The 15,710-nt window shown below is 59.9% G+C and overlaps 1 protein-coding gene across 15 annotated transcripts in view; it reads right to left on the reverse strand.

The window, feature by feature from the left end:
• FBRSL1 (fibrosin like 1) overlaps window positions 1-15,710 on the reverse strand; it is an 89,931-nt gene that overhangs the window by 62,265 nt on the left and 11,956 nt on the right. For 14 of the 15 annotated variants that reach the window (XM_070515799.1, XM_070515798.1, XM_070515797.1 and 11 more), the window contains exon 2: window positions 8,413-8,613. In XM_070515799.1, the coding sequence (XP_070371900.1) occupies window positions 8,413-8,613 (201 nt within the window). Of the gene's footprint in view, window positions 1-1,927; window positions 7,565-8,412; window positions 8,614-15,710 lie in introns of those variants that run through there. The other variant, XM_070515802.1, reaches the window with a different exon arrangement.

Below are 15,710 nucleotides of genomic sequence, written 5' to 3' on the forward strand. Positions count from 1 at the left end.
CCCATTTTACAGATGAGGAAACAGGCCCAGAAAGAAATCAGTTGCCCAAGGCCACCGGGCAGGAGGCAGTGCTAGCACTGGAGAGCGGCAGAGCCAGGCTCCTCACTGCAGATCTGCCCTCGGAGCAGTGGAAGGGCCGCCCCCTCCAGGCTGGAGGAGGAGGCGCAGCTGCACAAAGGCCGGTTTCCACGCCGGCACAGCGCGGCAGGGAGGACCACGGAGCAGCCTGGGAAGCCCCGTGCACCTGAGCCCCACGCTGTAACCTGGCACAAGGTCGGGTGGAGCTGGGGGAAACCATTCACGTTAACTGGAGCCAGGCGTTTCCATGAGCAGCCAGGATTAGCGTGGCTCTCAGACCTCACTCCAGTTAACTCATCAACCCTGAAACCCCAAGGGAGGAAACTCATCACCCCACTGCACAGGCAAGAAGACAGAGAACAGTGGCCAAGCCAGCTCCCCGTCAGGACGCTCATCTGCCAGAGGCCGGCGTGAGTCTTCTGGAGGGACCAGAAGACCAGTTGCCCAGTCTGGCAACTGTCTTGTAAGTGATTAGAAAATCCCCAAACGAAAGGGCACAGGGCAGACAGATGTGGAGAGGGCACGGACGGGCCATCATGGAGCGTCCAGGACTCTCCCTCTCTCTTCTCTTCCCCTCACTTTCTGTCCCTCACTGTCTCTCTCTCTCCTTGCATCTCTCTGTCTCTCTCCCTCAGCACTACTGAGGCCTCAGGGGCCTAGCCTCCCCACCCCCACCCAGGCACGGTGTATAAGGCCCGGTCGGGGTGCAGATGAGAAACGGGGCAGTCACCACACCAGGGAGAGCGGATAGAGGGGGCACAGGGCATGAGGGGAAGGCCTGCAGGTGGGTGGCGTGGCACGGGAGCTGGACCACAGGGTTAGTCAGCCAGAAGGTAGGCAGGGCGGGCACAGAGGGCCTGGCAGGGCATGTCCCGGAGGCAGGACTCCACCCTGAGCGAACCTTCCAGGAGGCTTCCAGGGAGGGAATGACATGCTCCAATGGGTTCCATGGAGGAGCCTCACTGCCTGCACACGGCAGGGAGACAGCAGAGGGCAGGCCAGAGGTTGCTGCTGCTGCTGTCTTCCAGGCGGGGGTCAAGGTCATGGGCAGATTCCAGAAGGAGCTGCCTGGATTTGAATCCTGGCTCAGCCTGGGTTCAATATTATCCTGTTTCTCTTGGGTGAGTTCATTCAGCCTCTGCCTTTTTTTTTTGCTTCAGAATCCTCAACTGGAAAAGGGGAATAACAATACGCTGCCTCCTCGTATGGTGAGGTCAGCACAGTGACCAGGGACCCACTGGGGCCGCTGCCGGGACAGCTGTGAGAGGACCGTGTCCTGAGGCAGTGAGGGTGGTGGGCTGATGGGTCAGCGATGGGCGGGCGTGGACACTGATGTCCAGATTGTAAACTCAGCCTCTTGAACACACATAGGACTCTGCAGATGGTCTGCTCAGCTTACGTCAATTCTGATAAGTTGCATTTTTCAAAAAATCTGTCCACTTGAACTACACTGTTGAATTGCTGGAAAATGATTTCTGCACCAGCCTTTGTATGCCTGCAGCACCTGCAGGGGTATCTCCTCTCCTTCCTGATACTGGTTCTGTGTTCTCTCCTCTCCTCCATCAAGCCAGCTGCACATTTCTCAGTACTGTTGATGTTTTCAGAGAAACGATGTGTGGCTTTGTTCATTTTCTCTGTCGTGTTTCCAGGAGTTTCTGCCCTATCTGCATTATTTCCTCCCTCCTCTAGGTGTACCGTCCTGTCCCTCCCAGCCTCACCGGGTCTTTGATTTCAGGCCTACCTTCTTTTCCAAACCAGCATGTGGAGCCAGAGGCCTTAGTTTGAGCACAGCTTTAGCTGTAGCCTATGCATTTTAATTATGAATTTTTATTTTCATTTGCTTTGAGTAATTTTCTAATGAAATCCCATTCAGAGGGACACTTAGAAGGTGGAAGCAAAGGACTGGCCTGGGTCAGGAAGGGCAGTGAAGACGACTCAGTCTCTGGTGCAATCACCTGGGCAGACACCAGGTTCAACAATGAAATGACGGGAAGATCAGAGCCAGCATGTCTGGCTGTCTGTGGTCAGTGAGGGGGCGGTGGCATCTGGTGGAGACATCAGGACACACGACACACAGGCCCACAGCTCGGAGGGCAGGTTCTGGACTGACGCACACTCAGCTGTGCAGCCCAATGGTGGGGATTGAAACCACAGGGCTGTCTGGGCATGAGAATGAACCAACCAACCAGAGCAGCAAGCATGAGGAGAGCTCATGAGGGGCACGTCTCTCTGGGCCCTCCCTGGGCCACGCCGCCTGCTCTGAGCCACGAGGCTCCTGAGCACTGACGTGCAGCCAGCGGGAACCGGGACAAGCCATCCCTGAAGACCCAGGCTGCCTTTCCAAGACTTGGCACAAAAAAGTAAAATATCTCACTAGTAACTTTCATATCAATTACATGTTGCAATGATACTATTTTGAATATATGGAGTTAAAATAATTAGCAAGATTAATTTTGTCTCTCCTTTTCATGATTTTAATGTGGCTACTGGAGCATTTACAGTCCTGCATGTGGCGCCCGTCAAGTGCTATCAAGCGCTGCTCTGAACTCCACCTGCAGGTGCAGAGCCTCCTTCTAACAGGGCCCCTGGGGGCTGGGCGGAGCCCCTCAGTCACGGGCCCCCCAATCCCAGTCCTGGGACAGGCTTCTTGCCAAGTCTCCCAGGCAAGGGTGGGCGGCTGGACACGGATACGGTCTCCCTTTAACTCCCCGTCTCTGACGAGCCGCAGCCTCTGGCCAGGGGATATGGCCGGCCAGCTTCTCTGTCCAGCCAAACGTCAGTGCGGCCGGCCCCACGCACCCATGCAGAGTCACGCTCTGTCTGCTGGAGCAGAGCTCCTGGGGCTGCGGTGATCCGCTGTGGTCAGCTGCATCCTCAGTGCCTGGAACGGCGCCCGGCGACGCAGGTGCTGATGGAACCCTTGTTCAGCGACTGGTGGGACCAAGGCTGGGGCTCATCCTCCAGGGTGTTTCCAACGTGAGAGGCAGGACTGGTTGGGAGTGATCAGGTACTCACAAAAGCCGGGCCCACTCAGAGAGCACCTGCCTGTCCAGAAGAGGTCCAGGTGCACGCACAACGAGACATGGCCCGGTGGCAGACGAGCTCTTCCCCAGCTCTGCCAGCCTGACTGGGTGTTCCAGGGGGATGTGGACATGGCGCGCAAACCCCTCCAAGGACTGGGAGACTGTCGGGTCACCCATGCCCATGCCCCTCCCCTCCCAGGCTGCCCGCCTTCCGCCCGGTGGATGCTGAGGGTCTCCTAGGAGGCACCTGCACATGGACCAACATGGACCACCCTCCTCCATCCGATGACAAACCAGCACCACCACCACCGCCATTTTTGCTCATCATGGTCAGTGGCTCTCGCACAGAAGGCCTAGCCTGCAGATGGGGAAGTGGTGGGCATGGGTGGCTGCAGTGCTCAGAGGGGAAGCCCCAGCAGAGCACTGTATTCAGGCTCTGTCTCCACCCAAGGGGTGTCTGGGGCAGCACGGACCTCCCTCGACCCCTACAACAGCCCCCGAAGACTCACTCTATCCCCACGCTTCAGGCCAGGCAGCCTCTCCCCCTCCTGAGGGGTGGGCCACACCTCGCAGCCCTGGCCTCAGGGCCAGATCAGCTGCCAGGGCTCCAACCTTTGCCCCAGACCACACGCTGTGTCTCTGGCCAGCAAGGTGGCTCACAAAATTAGAATTAGCCACCATTTCAAAACTACCAAACCCACAGAAAAACCTAGGTTTCTAGCTGCTTTGAGAAACATCAAAGACCTGGTCATGCAGGACCTGCATTTCTTCATGCTAACACAGGCGGCAGCTGCACCAGGACATGGTATACGTGGTCCGGTCCCCCCATGGCAACTGGTGCCTCCCTGAAGTGCACTTCCTTCAGGGTCCCAGCTCTTTGAACCCGAGGCCAGCTGTGGCCACAGGGTGGTCACGCAGGGCTTTGTGGCCCCTCTGGGCTCAGATGGAACTCCAGCCCCTTCCTCAGCAAGTGATCATGCATCATACAGTGGGGGTCCATGGCCCGACCCCCAACCCATGCTCACCACGTGGTTCACCCATGGGGGGACTGTTCCACATGGGGAGAAGTGGAGTGGCCCCAGGCCCTGGCTGCGGGGACCCTGTGGGCCCAGTCTAGGGGGCTGCGGTCTCCAGACTCCTCTCCCACCAGCCGGTGCCCTGTCAGTTCTTTCTCCCTAAGTGGCACCGAAGAGCCTTGGCCAACACTCCCAGATCAGAAAGGCCCAGAGAGGCAGCAGCCACACCCACCCATGTCCGCCTGGGCTGGCCTGCCTGCAGGACCCACCCAGACGTGAGCAGGCACGGGCACCCAGGAGACAGAGACACTCACACTGCCCATCATGTCACGAGGGTTCCAGCGGGGGCAGGGGGGCCTGAATCCTTGCCACCCTGGTAGTTAACAGGAGACGGGGGAAACGTGAGGGATCAATGACAAGACCTCAGAAGGGCCTTCAGCAGCATCTACAAAGAGACGGCTTCCAGAGCAGGGGCTGTGAGGGATGGGATGGGACAGGACAGGAGAGGCCATCCTGCAAGGAATGCCAGGTCGACTATGGCGAGCTGGAGCCCCCCAAGTCCACACCACACAGCACATGAGCCGTGTCCAGGCCCCTCCCCAGGCTGCCCTCCCGCTGCTCAGTCAGAACGTAGTGAAGGAGAGGCAGGTCCAGTTGTGCAGAAAACCACTTGTCGGAACGAATCACTTCACGTACGACACACGCTCATCCGTTAAATTACAAACTGATGCTGTTATAAAAATAATGGCACTGCACTTTTTATTTTCTTTAATCAGAAAAATAAGCCCCGGGTTTCTGGGAAGGAGACCCTGGGTGAAGACAGATGCCTGTAGGCCCTGCTCCCGGCGTCAGACTGCAGGGCGGAGCCCACACCTGGTGGGTCAGGACCCCCAGAGGGTCGTGGGGGTCAGGGTCCTCATGAGCAAGTGGGGAGTGGGGAAGGCCTGGGTCTAGAAACCAGGGGCACCTCTGTGGCCTCCATGATTGGGGTCTGTAGTGGACGCGGCCGTCAGAGCCAGGGGAGACTAGTGCACAGCGCAGGAGCCCAGTGCTGCTCCCCAGAAGGGCTGCAGCTCCCTCCCCTGCACCCCCAAGTCGGGAGAGTCAGAGCTGAGCTCCTGCCTCATGCCCAGGACTCCGGGAGCACCAGCACCTGGCTGCCCTGAGCCAGGAGTCTGGGGCAAGGGGTGGGCAAGCCCTGAGCTCGGTGTGAGAGAGGCAGGGAGGCAGGGAAAGCTCTGTAGTGTGACATCTGTCCTGACAGAGGACGTCCCGGGGGGCCAACAGCCGGAAAACTGCAGGGCCAAGTGGGAGGCCAGGAAGGGCATTCCAAGAATGGCCAGGCCCTCTTGGTCCACAGCTCGGGGGGACAGGAGAGTCTGCCCCCTGCTGCAGTGCTCAGCCACTGAGGTGGAGGCAGAATCCTGGGGGAACCTCCCTGTCACCAGTAGCTCCTACTTGACCACAGACGGCCCCCTGCGGCCCCTCCCTGCAGTCACAGGACCTTGGAGGTGGACACGAATCACCCTGTGCCAAGGGAGAGGTGAGCAGGACCTGAGACTGGCTCTCACTGGGCCCACGTTCTGCCTGGGGGCTGGGGATACACACTGGCCAGAGGGGTGGGGCCCAAGGACGGCAAGGCCTGCAGCTGAATGCCCCAAAATCACACACACACACACACACACACACACACACACACACACCAGGTACATATACATGTGCCATGTATACACGCATACATGCACAGACCACACGTGCATGCCACCTACATGCATGCACACACACACACGAACACTCACTGGGCAGCACACCTGGGGCGGGCGTGTACGGAGACTCTGACATACAAAGACACGTGGGCACTTAAGAGGCACAGAGATGCTGAGGGACTTGCCCCCAAGCCCGAGCCCTTGGGGGTGGCCGTGCTCCCTCTCCCAGGGGCGTGCACATCACAAAGCAGCGGGCATGGTGGAGGCGGGCATGGCGGGGGGTGGGAAGACGCTGGGGGTCCTCTCCTCTCTTCTTGGCGCGGGTGGGCCTCAGCCTGGTGGCGGCCCTGAGGGGGGCTCCCGCCTCTGCTGAGCCTCAGTTTCCAACTGCAAACAGCCCGGCCTTGTCGGGAGGCCTCCAGGCAGTCTGGCAACACATCTCACGCCGCAGGGTGAGGCAGCCTTGGCCCTGGCCCTCCCCTGCGCAGCCACACCCGGGTGGTCTGGAAAACGGGCATCAGGCTCCGGGGCTCACAGATGGTGCCTGGCGGGCCACTGCAGGGATGGAGGATCGAGTCCGTCCTGACCTCAGGGGCCGGCAGGGACGACCCAGGGCCAGGAGTGAGAGCTGGGGCTGGCGGGCCTGAACCAGGTCCAGCAGGGAACGCCGCGGCTGGCTTGGGAGCCCCAGGAGAGGTCGGCGGGGCAAGGCTGGCCGTCCAAGGAGCGAAGGGCGCTCCGGTATAGGGAGTAACGGCTGGGGTTTGCAGGGCTGGCCCGGGCCCAGAAGTGACCGTGGGGGCTGGCAAGGCTGCTTCGGGCCCATGAGTGGCCGCTTGTGTCGGCACGGCTGTTCTGGCCCTAGGAGTGGCCGCTTTTGTTGGCATGGCTGTCCAGGGCCCAGGAGTGAAGGTTTGGGGGGACTGGGCTGTTCTGGGGCTTCAACTAATTGCTGAGGCTGACTGAGGCTGAGCAGTGACCGCCGGGGGCGGCTGGGCTGGCCCAGGAGAGACCTTCGGGGTTGACATGGGGCTAGAAGCGTCCGCCGGGGGCAGCAGCACTGGCCTGAGAGTGAGCTGGTGGGCCGGCGGCATGGACACAGCATGAGGAGTGACTGTGGGGGCTGGCACCGCTGTCCTGAGAATGCTCTGCTGGGCTGGCCATGGGGACACGGGGCCACCCATGACCGCATAGGCCAGCAGCGGTGCCAGAGGGCCAGCAGGGACCGCAGGGGCCGACAGAGGTGGCACGGGGCCAGGAGGGACCGCACGGGCCGACAGAGGTGGCATGGGGCCAGAAGGGACCGCAGGGGCCGGCAGCGCTGCCACGGGGCCAAGAGGGAGCGCAGGCGCCGGCAGCGTTGCCTGGGGCCTAGAAGTGCCCAACGCGGCCGAGAGGGCTGAGCCAGGAGTGACCGCTGGGGCCGGCAGTGCTGATCTGGGGCTGGAAGCAGCCGCTGGGGCCGGCAGGGCTGACCTGGGCCCAGAAGTGACCGCCGGGGCTGACAGGGCTGTCTCGGGCCCAGAAGTGACCGCTGGGGCCAGCTACGCTGACCCGGGAGTGGCCGCTGGGGCTGGCAGGGCTGCCCGGGGTCCGGGAGAGCCCGACGGGGCTGGCAGCGCTGACACGGGGCTGGGAGTGACCCCTGGGGCTGGCTGGGCTGGAGCTGCTGCTGGTGCTGGGCCGGGCCGTTCTGGTCCCAGTGGTTGGCTGGGAGCGGCCCCCCTTCTGGGGAGCACACCTGCATGGAAGAAAGAGCACGTGTCCACCTGGGCAGGTGTGCCTGCAGACCCCCCATCCAGCCCCGGCCCCTGAGACATGCTGCCCCCTCACCAGCAGCCCAATCCCCAAGGGAGTTGAAAGTGGAGTGTGAAACACTGAGAAGAATCCCTCTCTGAAAAGAAGGCGCAAACCAGTGAGTCCCAAAGAGGAAAGCAGCTACAGCACTGAGCCAACACCTAGGACAGAACCCTATGCTCTGGGGGAAAGACCCTGGACCCAGTCTCCCTGCCCTACCCCAGCTGGGCTCAGGGTGACAGCAAGGATGCCCCTCCCACCGAGGTCCCAGTAGCTGTAGAGGAAGGCCCCTAAATGGGCAGGGCTGTTCCTTGCACCTGGACCACCAACCGCAAGTCACGTGACTCCCTCCCCCACGTCTCGCAGACACACTGCGTTTCACATAAGCTTAGCAGATAGAGAGCACCTGGCGATGAGCCTGGTCCTCACGCATTACAGACACGCTGGACACCCCGTGGTCGGCGGAGCCTGACAGACGCAATGGGGAAACGGGGCCGGCCTATCAGTGGGTGCAGCCTCCTGTCCCACCCAAGCACACACTCCCCCCGATTCCTGAGCTCCTGGCCTGGCCTGGCTTCTCTCTGACTGTGACTCACCCAGGCAGTCTCCCGCCTCTGCTCAGGACCCAGTCCACATGTGTCCCATACCCCACGCCCAACAATGATGGAGCGCGTTGCCAGGCAGGCCCAGATGCTGACGGGTGGTGTCCAGGTGCTGGTGTGGTCCTGAGGGCCGCCAGGGGAAGGGGGCACAGAGCCCGCAATTCTGAGTGGGGCAGGGCCCAGCACTCACCTGCTTTGTGGGCTGCAGCGGGACTTTCTTCTTTCCTCGGTCACAAGCAGGCTCCAGGTCCTGCTCGGGGCTGCCTGCCTCCAAGGGCCGCCCGTTCTCACTCGGCTCTGCAGATGGGCAGTTTTCTGACTCACGGGGTTTCTTGACAAGGCGACGTTCCCATTTCTCCTTCCGCTCATGTGGCTTCAGGGCCATGTCCTTCTGTAGGGTGAGGAATGACAAAGCCAGTTAGTCGGCAGTGACATGATTCCACGTTATCCCACTGGTAACACCACACGAGACCACCCTGTGCTCTGAGAGTAGGGTCCTGGGCACGTGACAGCACCTACCTGGAGGTGCTGGGCCCCCCAAGTGGGCTGTCAGGCTGGAATCACACCTTGGGAAGGAGCCTCCCATCCTGGGAAGGCCCAATCTGAGGGGACGAGAGGAAATGGTTGGACGGGTGGGGACAGATGGGTCAGATGAGCATGGGCAGACTCATCAGGACTGGGAGGCCGGGGAGGGTGATGTTGAAACAAAACTGGATCGAGGGAGGACTGAGTTTCCCAAGGAGGCCTCACCAGTAATGAGGGGCTCTAATCCTTGGCCCAGCATGGGGCTTCACCCAAGCTCAGCAGGAAGCAGGTGCCAAGACTGACCTGCTTTGGCCTTGGTGAGGCATCAACCTTCCTGGGAGTGTTCCTTGAATTCCTAGGCTGAGGGCCATCACCACAGTAGCTGACCACAGGCAGAAACAGTCCAGCTCCAGCTGCCCCTACCCCAATCCTGAGCCACCTGTGGGTTTATCTGCCCAACTCCACACAGCTCAGCATCCTGATCCTATGGAGTCCTGTCCTGGGAAAGTGGTCCCTGTCTCAGCCAGGTGTGCAGACCTTCAGAGACCCAGACTCCTTCCCCACAACAGGGACCTGGGCCCACCTTGCACACAGCTGCATCCAGTGCCCAGAGCAGAGGTGACACACAGCGGATGTTTAATAAGCATGTGCTGCATCAATGCCAACAATGGCAGTATAATCGCACACGCCCCATGCCAGGGGCAGGGCATCCAGCACCAGGGTGCACAGCTCCTACTATACAGAGGCGGTCCTGGACCTGCCTCACCTGCAGCTCCTCCAATGTGCCCAGAGCCCAGGAGAGCCCGGTTTACTGGTGGTGAACAGGCAAGGTGTCACCCACCGGCCTCTCACTTGGGCCCATGGGTTACTAAAGAGGAGGGAGGGAAATTGCAACAAGGGACCCAGAAGATTCTGAAAGCATCTGCCCAAGGGTGAGGGGAGGAGGAAGGTCAGAATGAGGGTGATGCCAACACATCTACCCACAGTGAGTTGCTCCCCCACATGCCAGGTGACACCCCCGAGGTGTCACAGCCCCCCAGGAAGTGTCCCCAGGTGACACCCTCATAGCCTCAGGGGAAGTATTCCCAGGTGACACCCTCACAGCCTCATGGGAAGTATTCCCAGCTAACACCCTCACAGCCTCATGGGAAGCATTCCCAGGTGATATCCTTACACCTCCATGGGAAGTGTCCCCAAGTGACACCCTCATAGCTTCATGGGAAGTGTCCCCAGGTGATACCCTCACATCCCTACAGGAAATGTCCCTCAGATGACACCCTCATACCTCCACAGGAAGTGCCTCCCAAGGACCTGAGGGAATCTGGCCAGTGCAACCAGCAGTGACCATGGCAGCCTCTCCCAGAGCTGGTCTTTGTTCTCAGGTGGGCGCCTGGCTGGGGCCTCAGAGGCCTCAGCTCACCTGGGCAGGTGGTAGGAAGGATCAATGTCCCAGTCTGTCATGATGCTCTGGCCTGGCAGTGGGGACAGGGACACACTGTGCTTGCCAGGTGGGGTCCTCTGACCTGGCACCAGCAGCGGCTTCAAGATGTCCCCCATACCCCTCTTCCTGCCCAGTGAGAGGGGCCTACAATTCCCAGAATTAGTGAGGGACACCAACGAGGATAGCCAAACTGCAGCTGTCCTTCCAGGTACAGAAGCCCCCATGACCGCCCCGCCACGTGTGACCCCCAGCCCGTGCTGGGAGCCACCACGTACAGTTGTAGGCTGACTGACTACCCCACTCTGCAGCCACACATGGGGCAGCAGCAGGCTCCTCCTCTCTTAGGGTGGGACCCTCCACACTCCCAGGATTCTCCCTTAAGGGGTCCAAACCCATGATCACACAGACCCGGGGCTGACAGCGGGATTTGGGGAGGGATTGCTCCTCCATGGCCTCTCATCAGGGGGCTTGGAGTACCCCTTGACCTCTGACTCGACAGTGAAGGCTGACATGTGCACCCTCCTGCATGAGGTGGGGGGGGGGCCTGCCCTGAGGGGCAGCAGGAAGGGAGAGGGCAGGGTGAGCCAGTGGGGCTGGGGGCTCCTAAAGGTCAGCTGGCAGTGAGGGTGCACACGGGGTGTTTGTCCTGGAACCCTGGAAACCCTCCCATGCCAAAGCTGTTCCCCCAGCCTGGAATTCAGGTCCCCGATGACCAGCTTAGCCCAAGCCATGTGGCTCTGCCCAAAGCTCCACGGGCTGCCGCCTGAGCAGCGGGTGGAACCTGACTTCTTGGACACAGGACAGGCCCTTCCCCACGCTCACCCTCTGGGCTGTCAGACCCCAGGCACACCTACAGGCCGCCTGCATTTCTGTGGCTCCTCCTGGAGCCCTGGGCAAATGCCCTTGTCCCTCCTCTGAACCACTCAGAGCACTAGCTCATCTCAGCCCGAGGAGGGCACTCCTCCCCCATGCCCTCAGAGAGCCCCTGCTGACCCTAGTACCTCCCAGCCCCACCCTGCTACAGGCATCAGGCCAATTCCAGGCTCCAGGGCTGCCTCCATCTCTGCATTCATTAAACTGGCAGTGAGTACCAACTGTATGCCAGCTTGGCTCAAGGCATCGGCGACCAGCTCAGGAGGGACCCAGCCTGCCAGGCTAGTTGCTGTGACACCCAAACAGACAGGAGGGTAACACAAGCAGGGAAGGCAAAGGAAGGGGCCCCTTCAGAGCTGCTTGGGGAAGACCCTTGGTCAGGGCCTGGGGAGCCTCCCACGGGGAGCAGGGCATGCGAAGGCCTGAGGCGGCGAGGAGCTCCCTGCTCCCTCTCTGGTGCCACCTCCCGGGGACTTGGATGCTGGGCAGGAGGCTCTACTGGTCAGCACCCGGCCCTGCATACGGCCACAGGCTTCCCCTGGAGAGAACCGAGGCTGTCTCTGCAGTGACAAGAAAGTCTTGGTGAAGACAACAGCTTGCTTTCCACACGTGGGTACTTAACTCTAGCTGACCCCTGGTGCCCCACGACAAGTGAGTGCCAGCAGACAGAGTCTAGGGCCCAAGAGGTCCAGCAACACTGCTGGTCACCTATCCCACAAGGGTGGGCTCCATCACTCTAACTCACTGCTGTTTTGGGCCTCCTGCCCCAGGCAGGTCTCATTGCTAACAGGCTGTTCCCACACAGGCCCTGGAGAGCAGTGAAGTCCCAGTCTGTACCTGTCCACTCTGGATGCCGCCACCCGACCCAGGGCACCAGGCTGCATTTCTGTTAGCTCAGAACCTCACTGCCTACCCTGAGGGTCCCCGCCTGGACCCAGCCCCTCATCATGGCACAGAGGGAGGGCCCAGCAGATTGCAGTCAGAGGGCTGGAGAGAACCAGAGAAAGACCTCAGCAACATGCTCTAAGGGTATACTGGTCAGGGTTCTCCAGAGAAACAGAGCAACAGGATGCGTGTACAGGAAAGAGCTTTATTATGAGGAGCTGGATTCACGATTGTGGCTCTGCCGTGGGCAACCTGGAGACGCAGGGGGACCGATGGTGTAGTCCAAAAGCTGGAAAAACCCATGTCCCAGTTCAAGGCCTTCAGGCAGGAGGAGCTCCCTCTTTTTTTTTGTTTGTTTTTGTTTGAGGAAGATTAGCCCTGAGCTAACATCTGCCGCCAATCTTCCTCTTTTTGCTGAGGAAGACTGGCAGAGCTAACGTCCGTGCCCATCTTCCTCTACTTTATATGTGGGACGCCTGCCACAGCATGGCTTAACAAGCAGTGTGTAGGTCCACACCCGGGATCCAAACTGGCGAACCCTGGGCCACTGAAGTGGAATGTGTCAACTTAACCGCTGTGCCACCAGGCCGGCCCCAAGAGCTCCCTCTTACCTGGGGGAAGGTGGGCATTTTTGTTCTGGTCAGGCCTTCAGCAGACTGGGTGAGGCCCTCCCACAATGGGGAGGGCCAGCTGCTTTACTCAGTCTACAGATTTAAATGCTAACCTCACTTAGAAACACTCTTGCAGACACCGACAACAATGGCTGACCAAACGTGTGGCCCCGTGACTCAACCAGGTCGACACACAGCATTTACCATGCCAAGGGCAGTGCAGACACCACCTGAGGTGGATGCGAGCCCGGTGAGGGGGCGGGGGTTTCAAGGCACCCCACCATGCACGTGTCCATGCACATGCACACTCACACACACAAGCACATGTTGACATGTGCACTCACACACCGCTCCCTCTCCCCCCCGCCCCCCAGCCTCCACAGCCTGGGCAGTGGGCTGGGGCAGAGTCCCTGAGCAGGACGTGTATCTCTGCCAGACCCTTCTCTGTACTGTCGCTGCACTGGACAGGCCCCTGGGCCCCACGCTGCCCTGGCCCTGACACTCAGCCTGTTGACTCCCACATGCACACAGCATGCACCCCCACACCTCGGAGCACCTCACAGGCCACCTAGACCTTCTTATTGCCACAGAAAGCAGCAAGTTCTCTCCCCCCAGCTTCCCATAGGCCACCTCCCTCCAGAACGAAAATCCTGCCCCCGTGTGGCCCGACCCTGCGGCATGCACTTCTCAAGTCACTGTGGGGTTAGCCCCACTTTTACAGGGGAGCCACTGGTTCTGAGAGTAGGAGCAGGAGCTGCTTCCAGGGCCATCTGGGGCCACTTCTGACCCAATCAGGTAAAATCACAGAGACTGCCTGGGGGATGAGCTCTGAGCTCTGGTGTCTGGGCCCTGGAATGAGAACGGGGCTGTCGGTGTGTGTGTGTGCACGTGCTGAGAAGGATGCGCAAACACAGAATGTGTTACCGTTTCATTACTAACCATAAAACTTGCGGAAGAGTCTGCCCCATGGGGACACCCATCTGGGCTGGGACCTGTCTTCTAACTAGCATTTGTGAAGAAAAAAGACAAATGGGGTAGACAGATGGAAGGGCAGATGCAGCAGGGCAAACGCACATCCAGGTGCCAGGCACTGCAGACAGACTCTCCCTCCAGGTCCTGCCTGGGCCCCTCTAGAGTTCTAGAAGAGCCTCAGGGCAACTGCAGGCCATCTCTCTAGACACATCCAGTCATTGCATCACTTGTGTGGTGAAAAGCACACATTCGTCAACCACAAGTCCTTAAAATTTATCACATTTTTTGTAAACCTGTTTTAGCATTTGTTTTTAAAAACAAAAAAAAACACGAAAATCAAAAACCAACTAGATTGTCAGAACCCTTGAAACATCAGTGCCTGGGTCTCTTCCCTGGCCTGGACTCGGTCTAGCTCCATCCTGGCCACAGCCAGATGCCCCTGCTTTCCTGGGCCAGAGGCTGGCAGGCCACAGGGGGTGGGGGAGCGTGAGTGAGCCCCCAGGGCAGGAGCTGCTGCATCTGGAGGCAGCGGGGTAGCAGGGAGGCCACTCACCCCCAGCCCAGCCGAGGGTGAGCCTGTAGGCAGCAGGCGTGGGCTTGTGCAGATGGAGGGGATGGCGAGACCACAGGCTCTCTCCTCTTGGCTTATGCAGGCAGGAGGCCATGTGCGCACACATCCTGGCTCCAGGAGAGGTGTTTCCCATCTGAAGTTTCAAGAGGATAAACTCTGAGCCGCCAGCCCTGCCAGTTCCCTCTCCTGGAAGGAAAATCACTGTCTCAGCAGGATTCTGCAGGAGCAGGTCTCACCGGGGTCCAGAAGTGGCTACTCCCACTCTGAGCCAATGCCCTGCCCCAGATGCCCCTGGGCTTCATGGAGTAGACCCTGTGGTGCGCAACCCAGGGGCCCTCGGTCACCACGGGACCCAATTGTTCCTGGTGTGGGGTGTCGGTGGGACTCATCTGTACTGAACTGCACAGCTGGTGAGCACGAGCTGACCCCTCACCTGGCACCCATGGCTGGGGCTGGCCTTTGCCTGTGATGCCGACCCTGTGGGAGCCTGGGCTGGTTTTGGAGTTTCACGCACACATGGGCACACGCAGTGCCACAGTTCTGTCCCTGGGTCCCAATCCTGGCTCTGCCTGGACAGCAAGAGCTCCAGGGGCCCTCAGTTTCCTCATCTGTAGACTAGGGCAGCAGCTGTGTTCAGGCCATGGTGAGGGCTGAGGTGGAACCCCCAACAACGACAACTGCCACAATGAGGGCCCGGGGAGGTCTGTGCCCAGAGAGCGAAATCAGAGCTACAGGTTCGAGTGAGCCTCTGCAGACCTGCAGGGAGGAATGAGGCTGAGGTGTGTGGTGGGCCCATGTCTTACACCCAGGGCGCTCAGCTGGCCAAGCATGTCACCAGCTGCTGCTCGTGGATCCACACTGCGACCCCACAGAAATAGGTGCTAGGAGCACCCCAGTGAGCAAATGGGGAAACTGAGACATTGCAAAGGCTGCAACAACGATTCGGGGTGAGCCAGGATGAACTCTGGTAGTCCAGAATCTGGGGTCATGTCCTCAGGTACTCTGTCCACTGGGGCCCCAGGACACCCCAGCCAGCCCTGGGGGGCCAGCAGCTCCCACCATTGCTAAAGAAGACAGAGGCTGCAAGCAAGGAGATCCTGAGGGGGTGTCCAGGCGGGGCCTTGGGCCGCTGTCCACCTACAGATCTACCTGTACAGGCCCCTGGGGTCAGCGTACACCTGTGAGTGCACAGTGGCAAACAGACAGACATGGCCCCGCAGTGAAACTCCCAGCACGAGGCCCCTCGACTCTCCCTGGACTACCCACTGACATGAAACCACTGATAGATTTTCCTGTAGCAATTTCACATGACTATTTTTAGCTCCCTAAACATCATTACTATGCAGCACCAATAAACCCTCCAACTGCACTTCAGTAAACCAGCTGTGGAGGAGAAAAGGAACTAGAACTGGCAAACAGACTCTGACTCCCCTCACCGGATGCCGAGCCCTTCCAGGCCCCAGACCCTGCAGGGCAAAGGTGTGGCCACTCCCTCCAGCCAGGTGAGCGCCCCCTTCACTCCTGGAACTGCACTGGAGCCTCACCCCCAGCACTGGGCCTGAGCCCACCCCTTGTCACCAAGCACAGGCACTTAAGGCTGGCCATCTTGG

This window comes from Equus asinus, chromosome 8 (genome assembly GCF_041296235.1).
Source record: "Equus asinus isolate D_3611 breed Donkey chromosome 8, EquAss-T2T_v2, whole genome shotgun sequence".
NCBI classification, from domain to species: domain Eukaryota; kingdom Metazoa; phylum Chordata; class Mammalia; order Perissodactyla; family Equidae; genus Equus; species Equus asinus.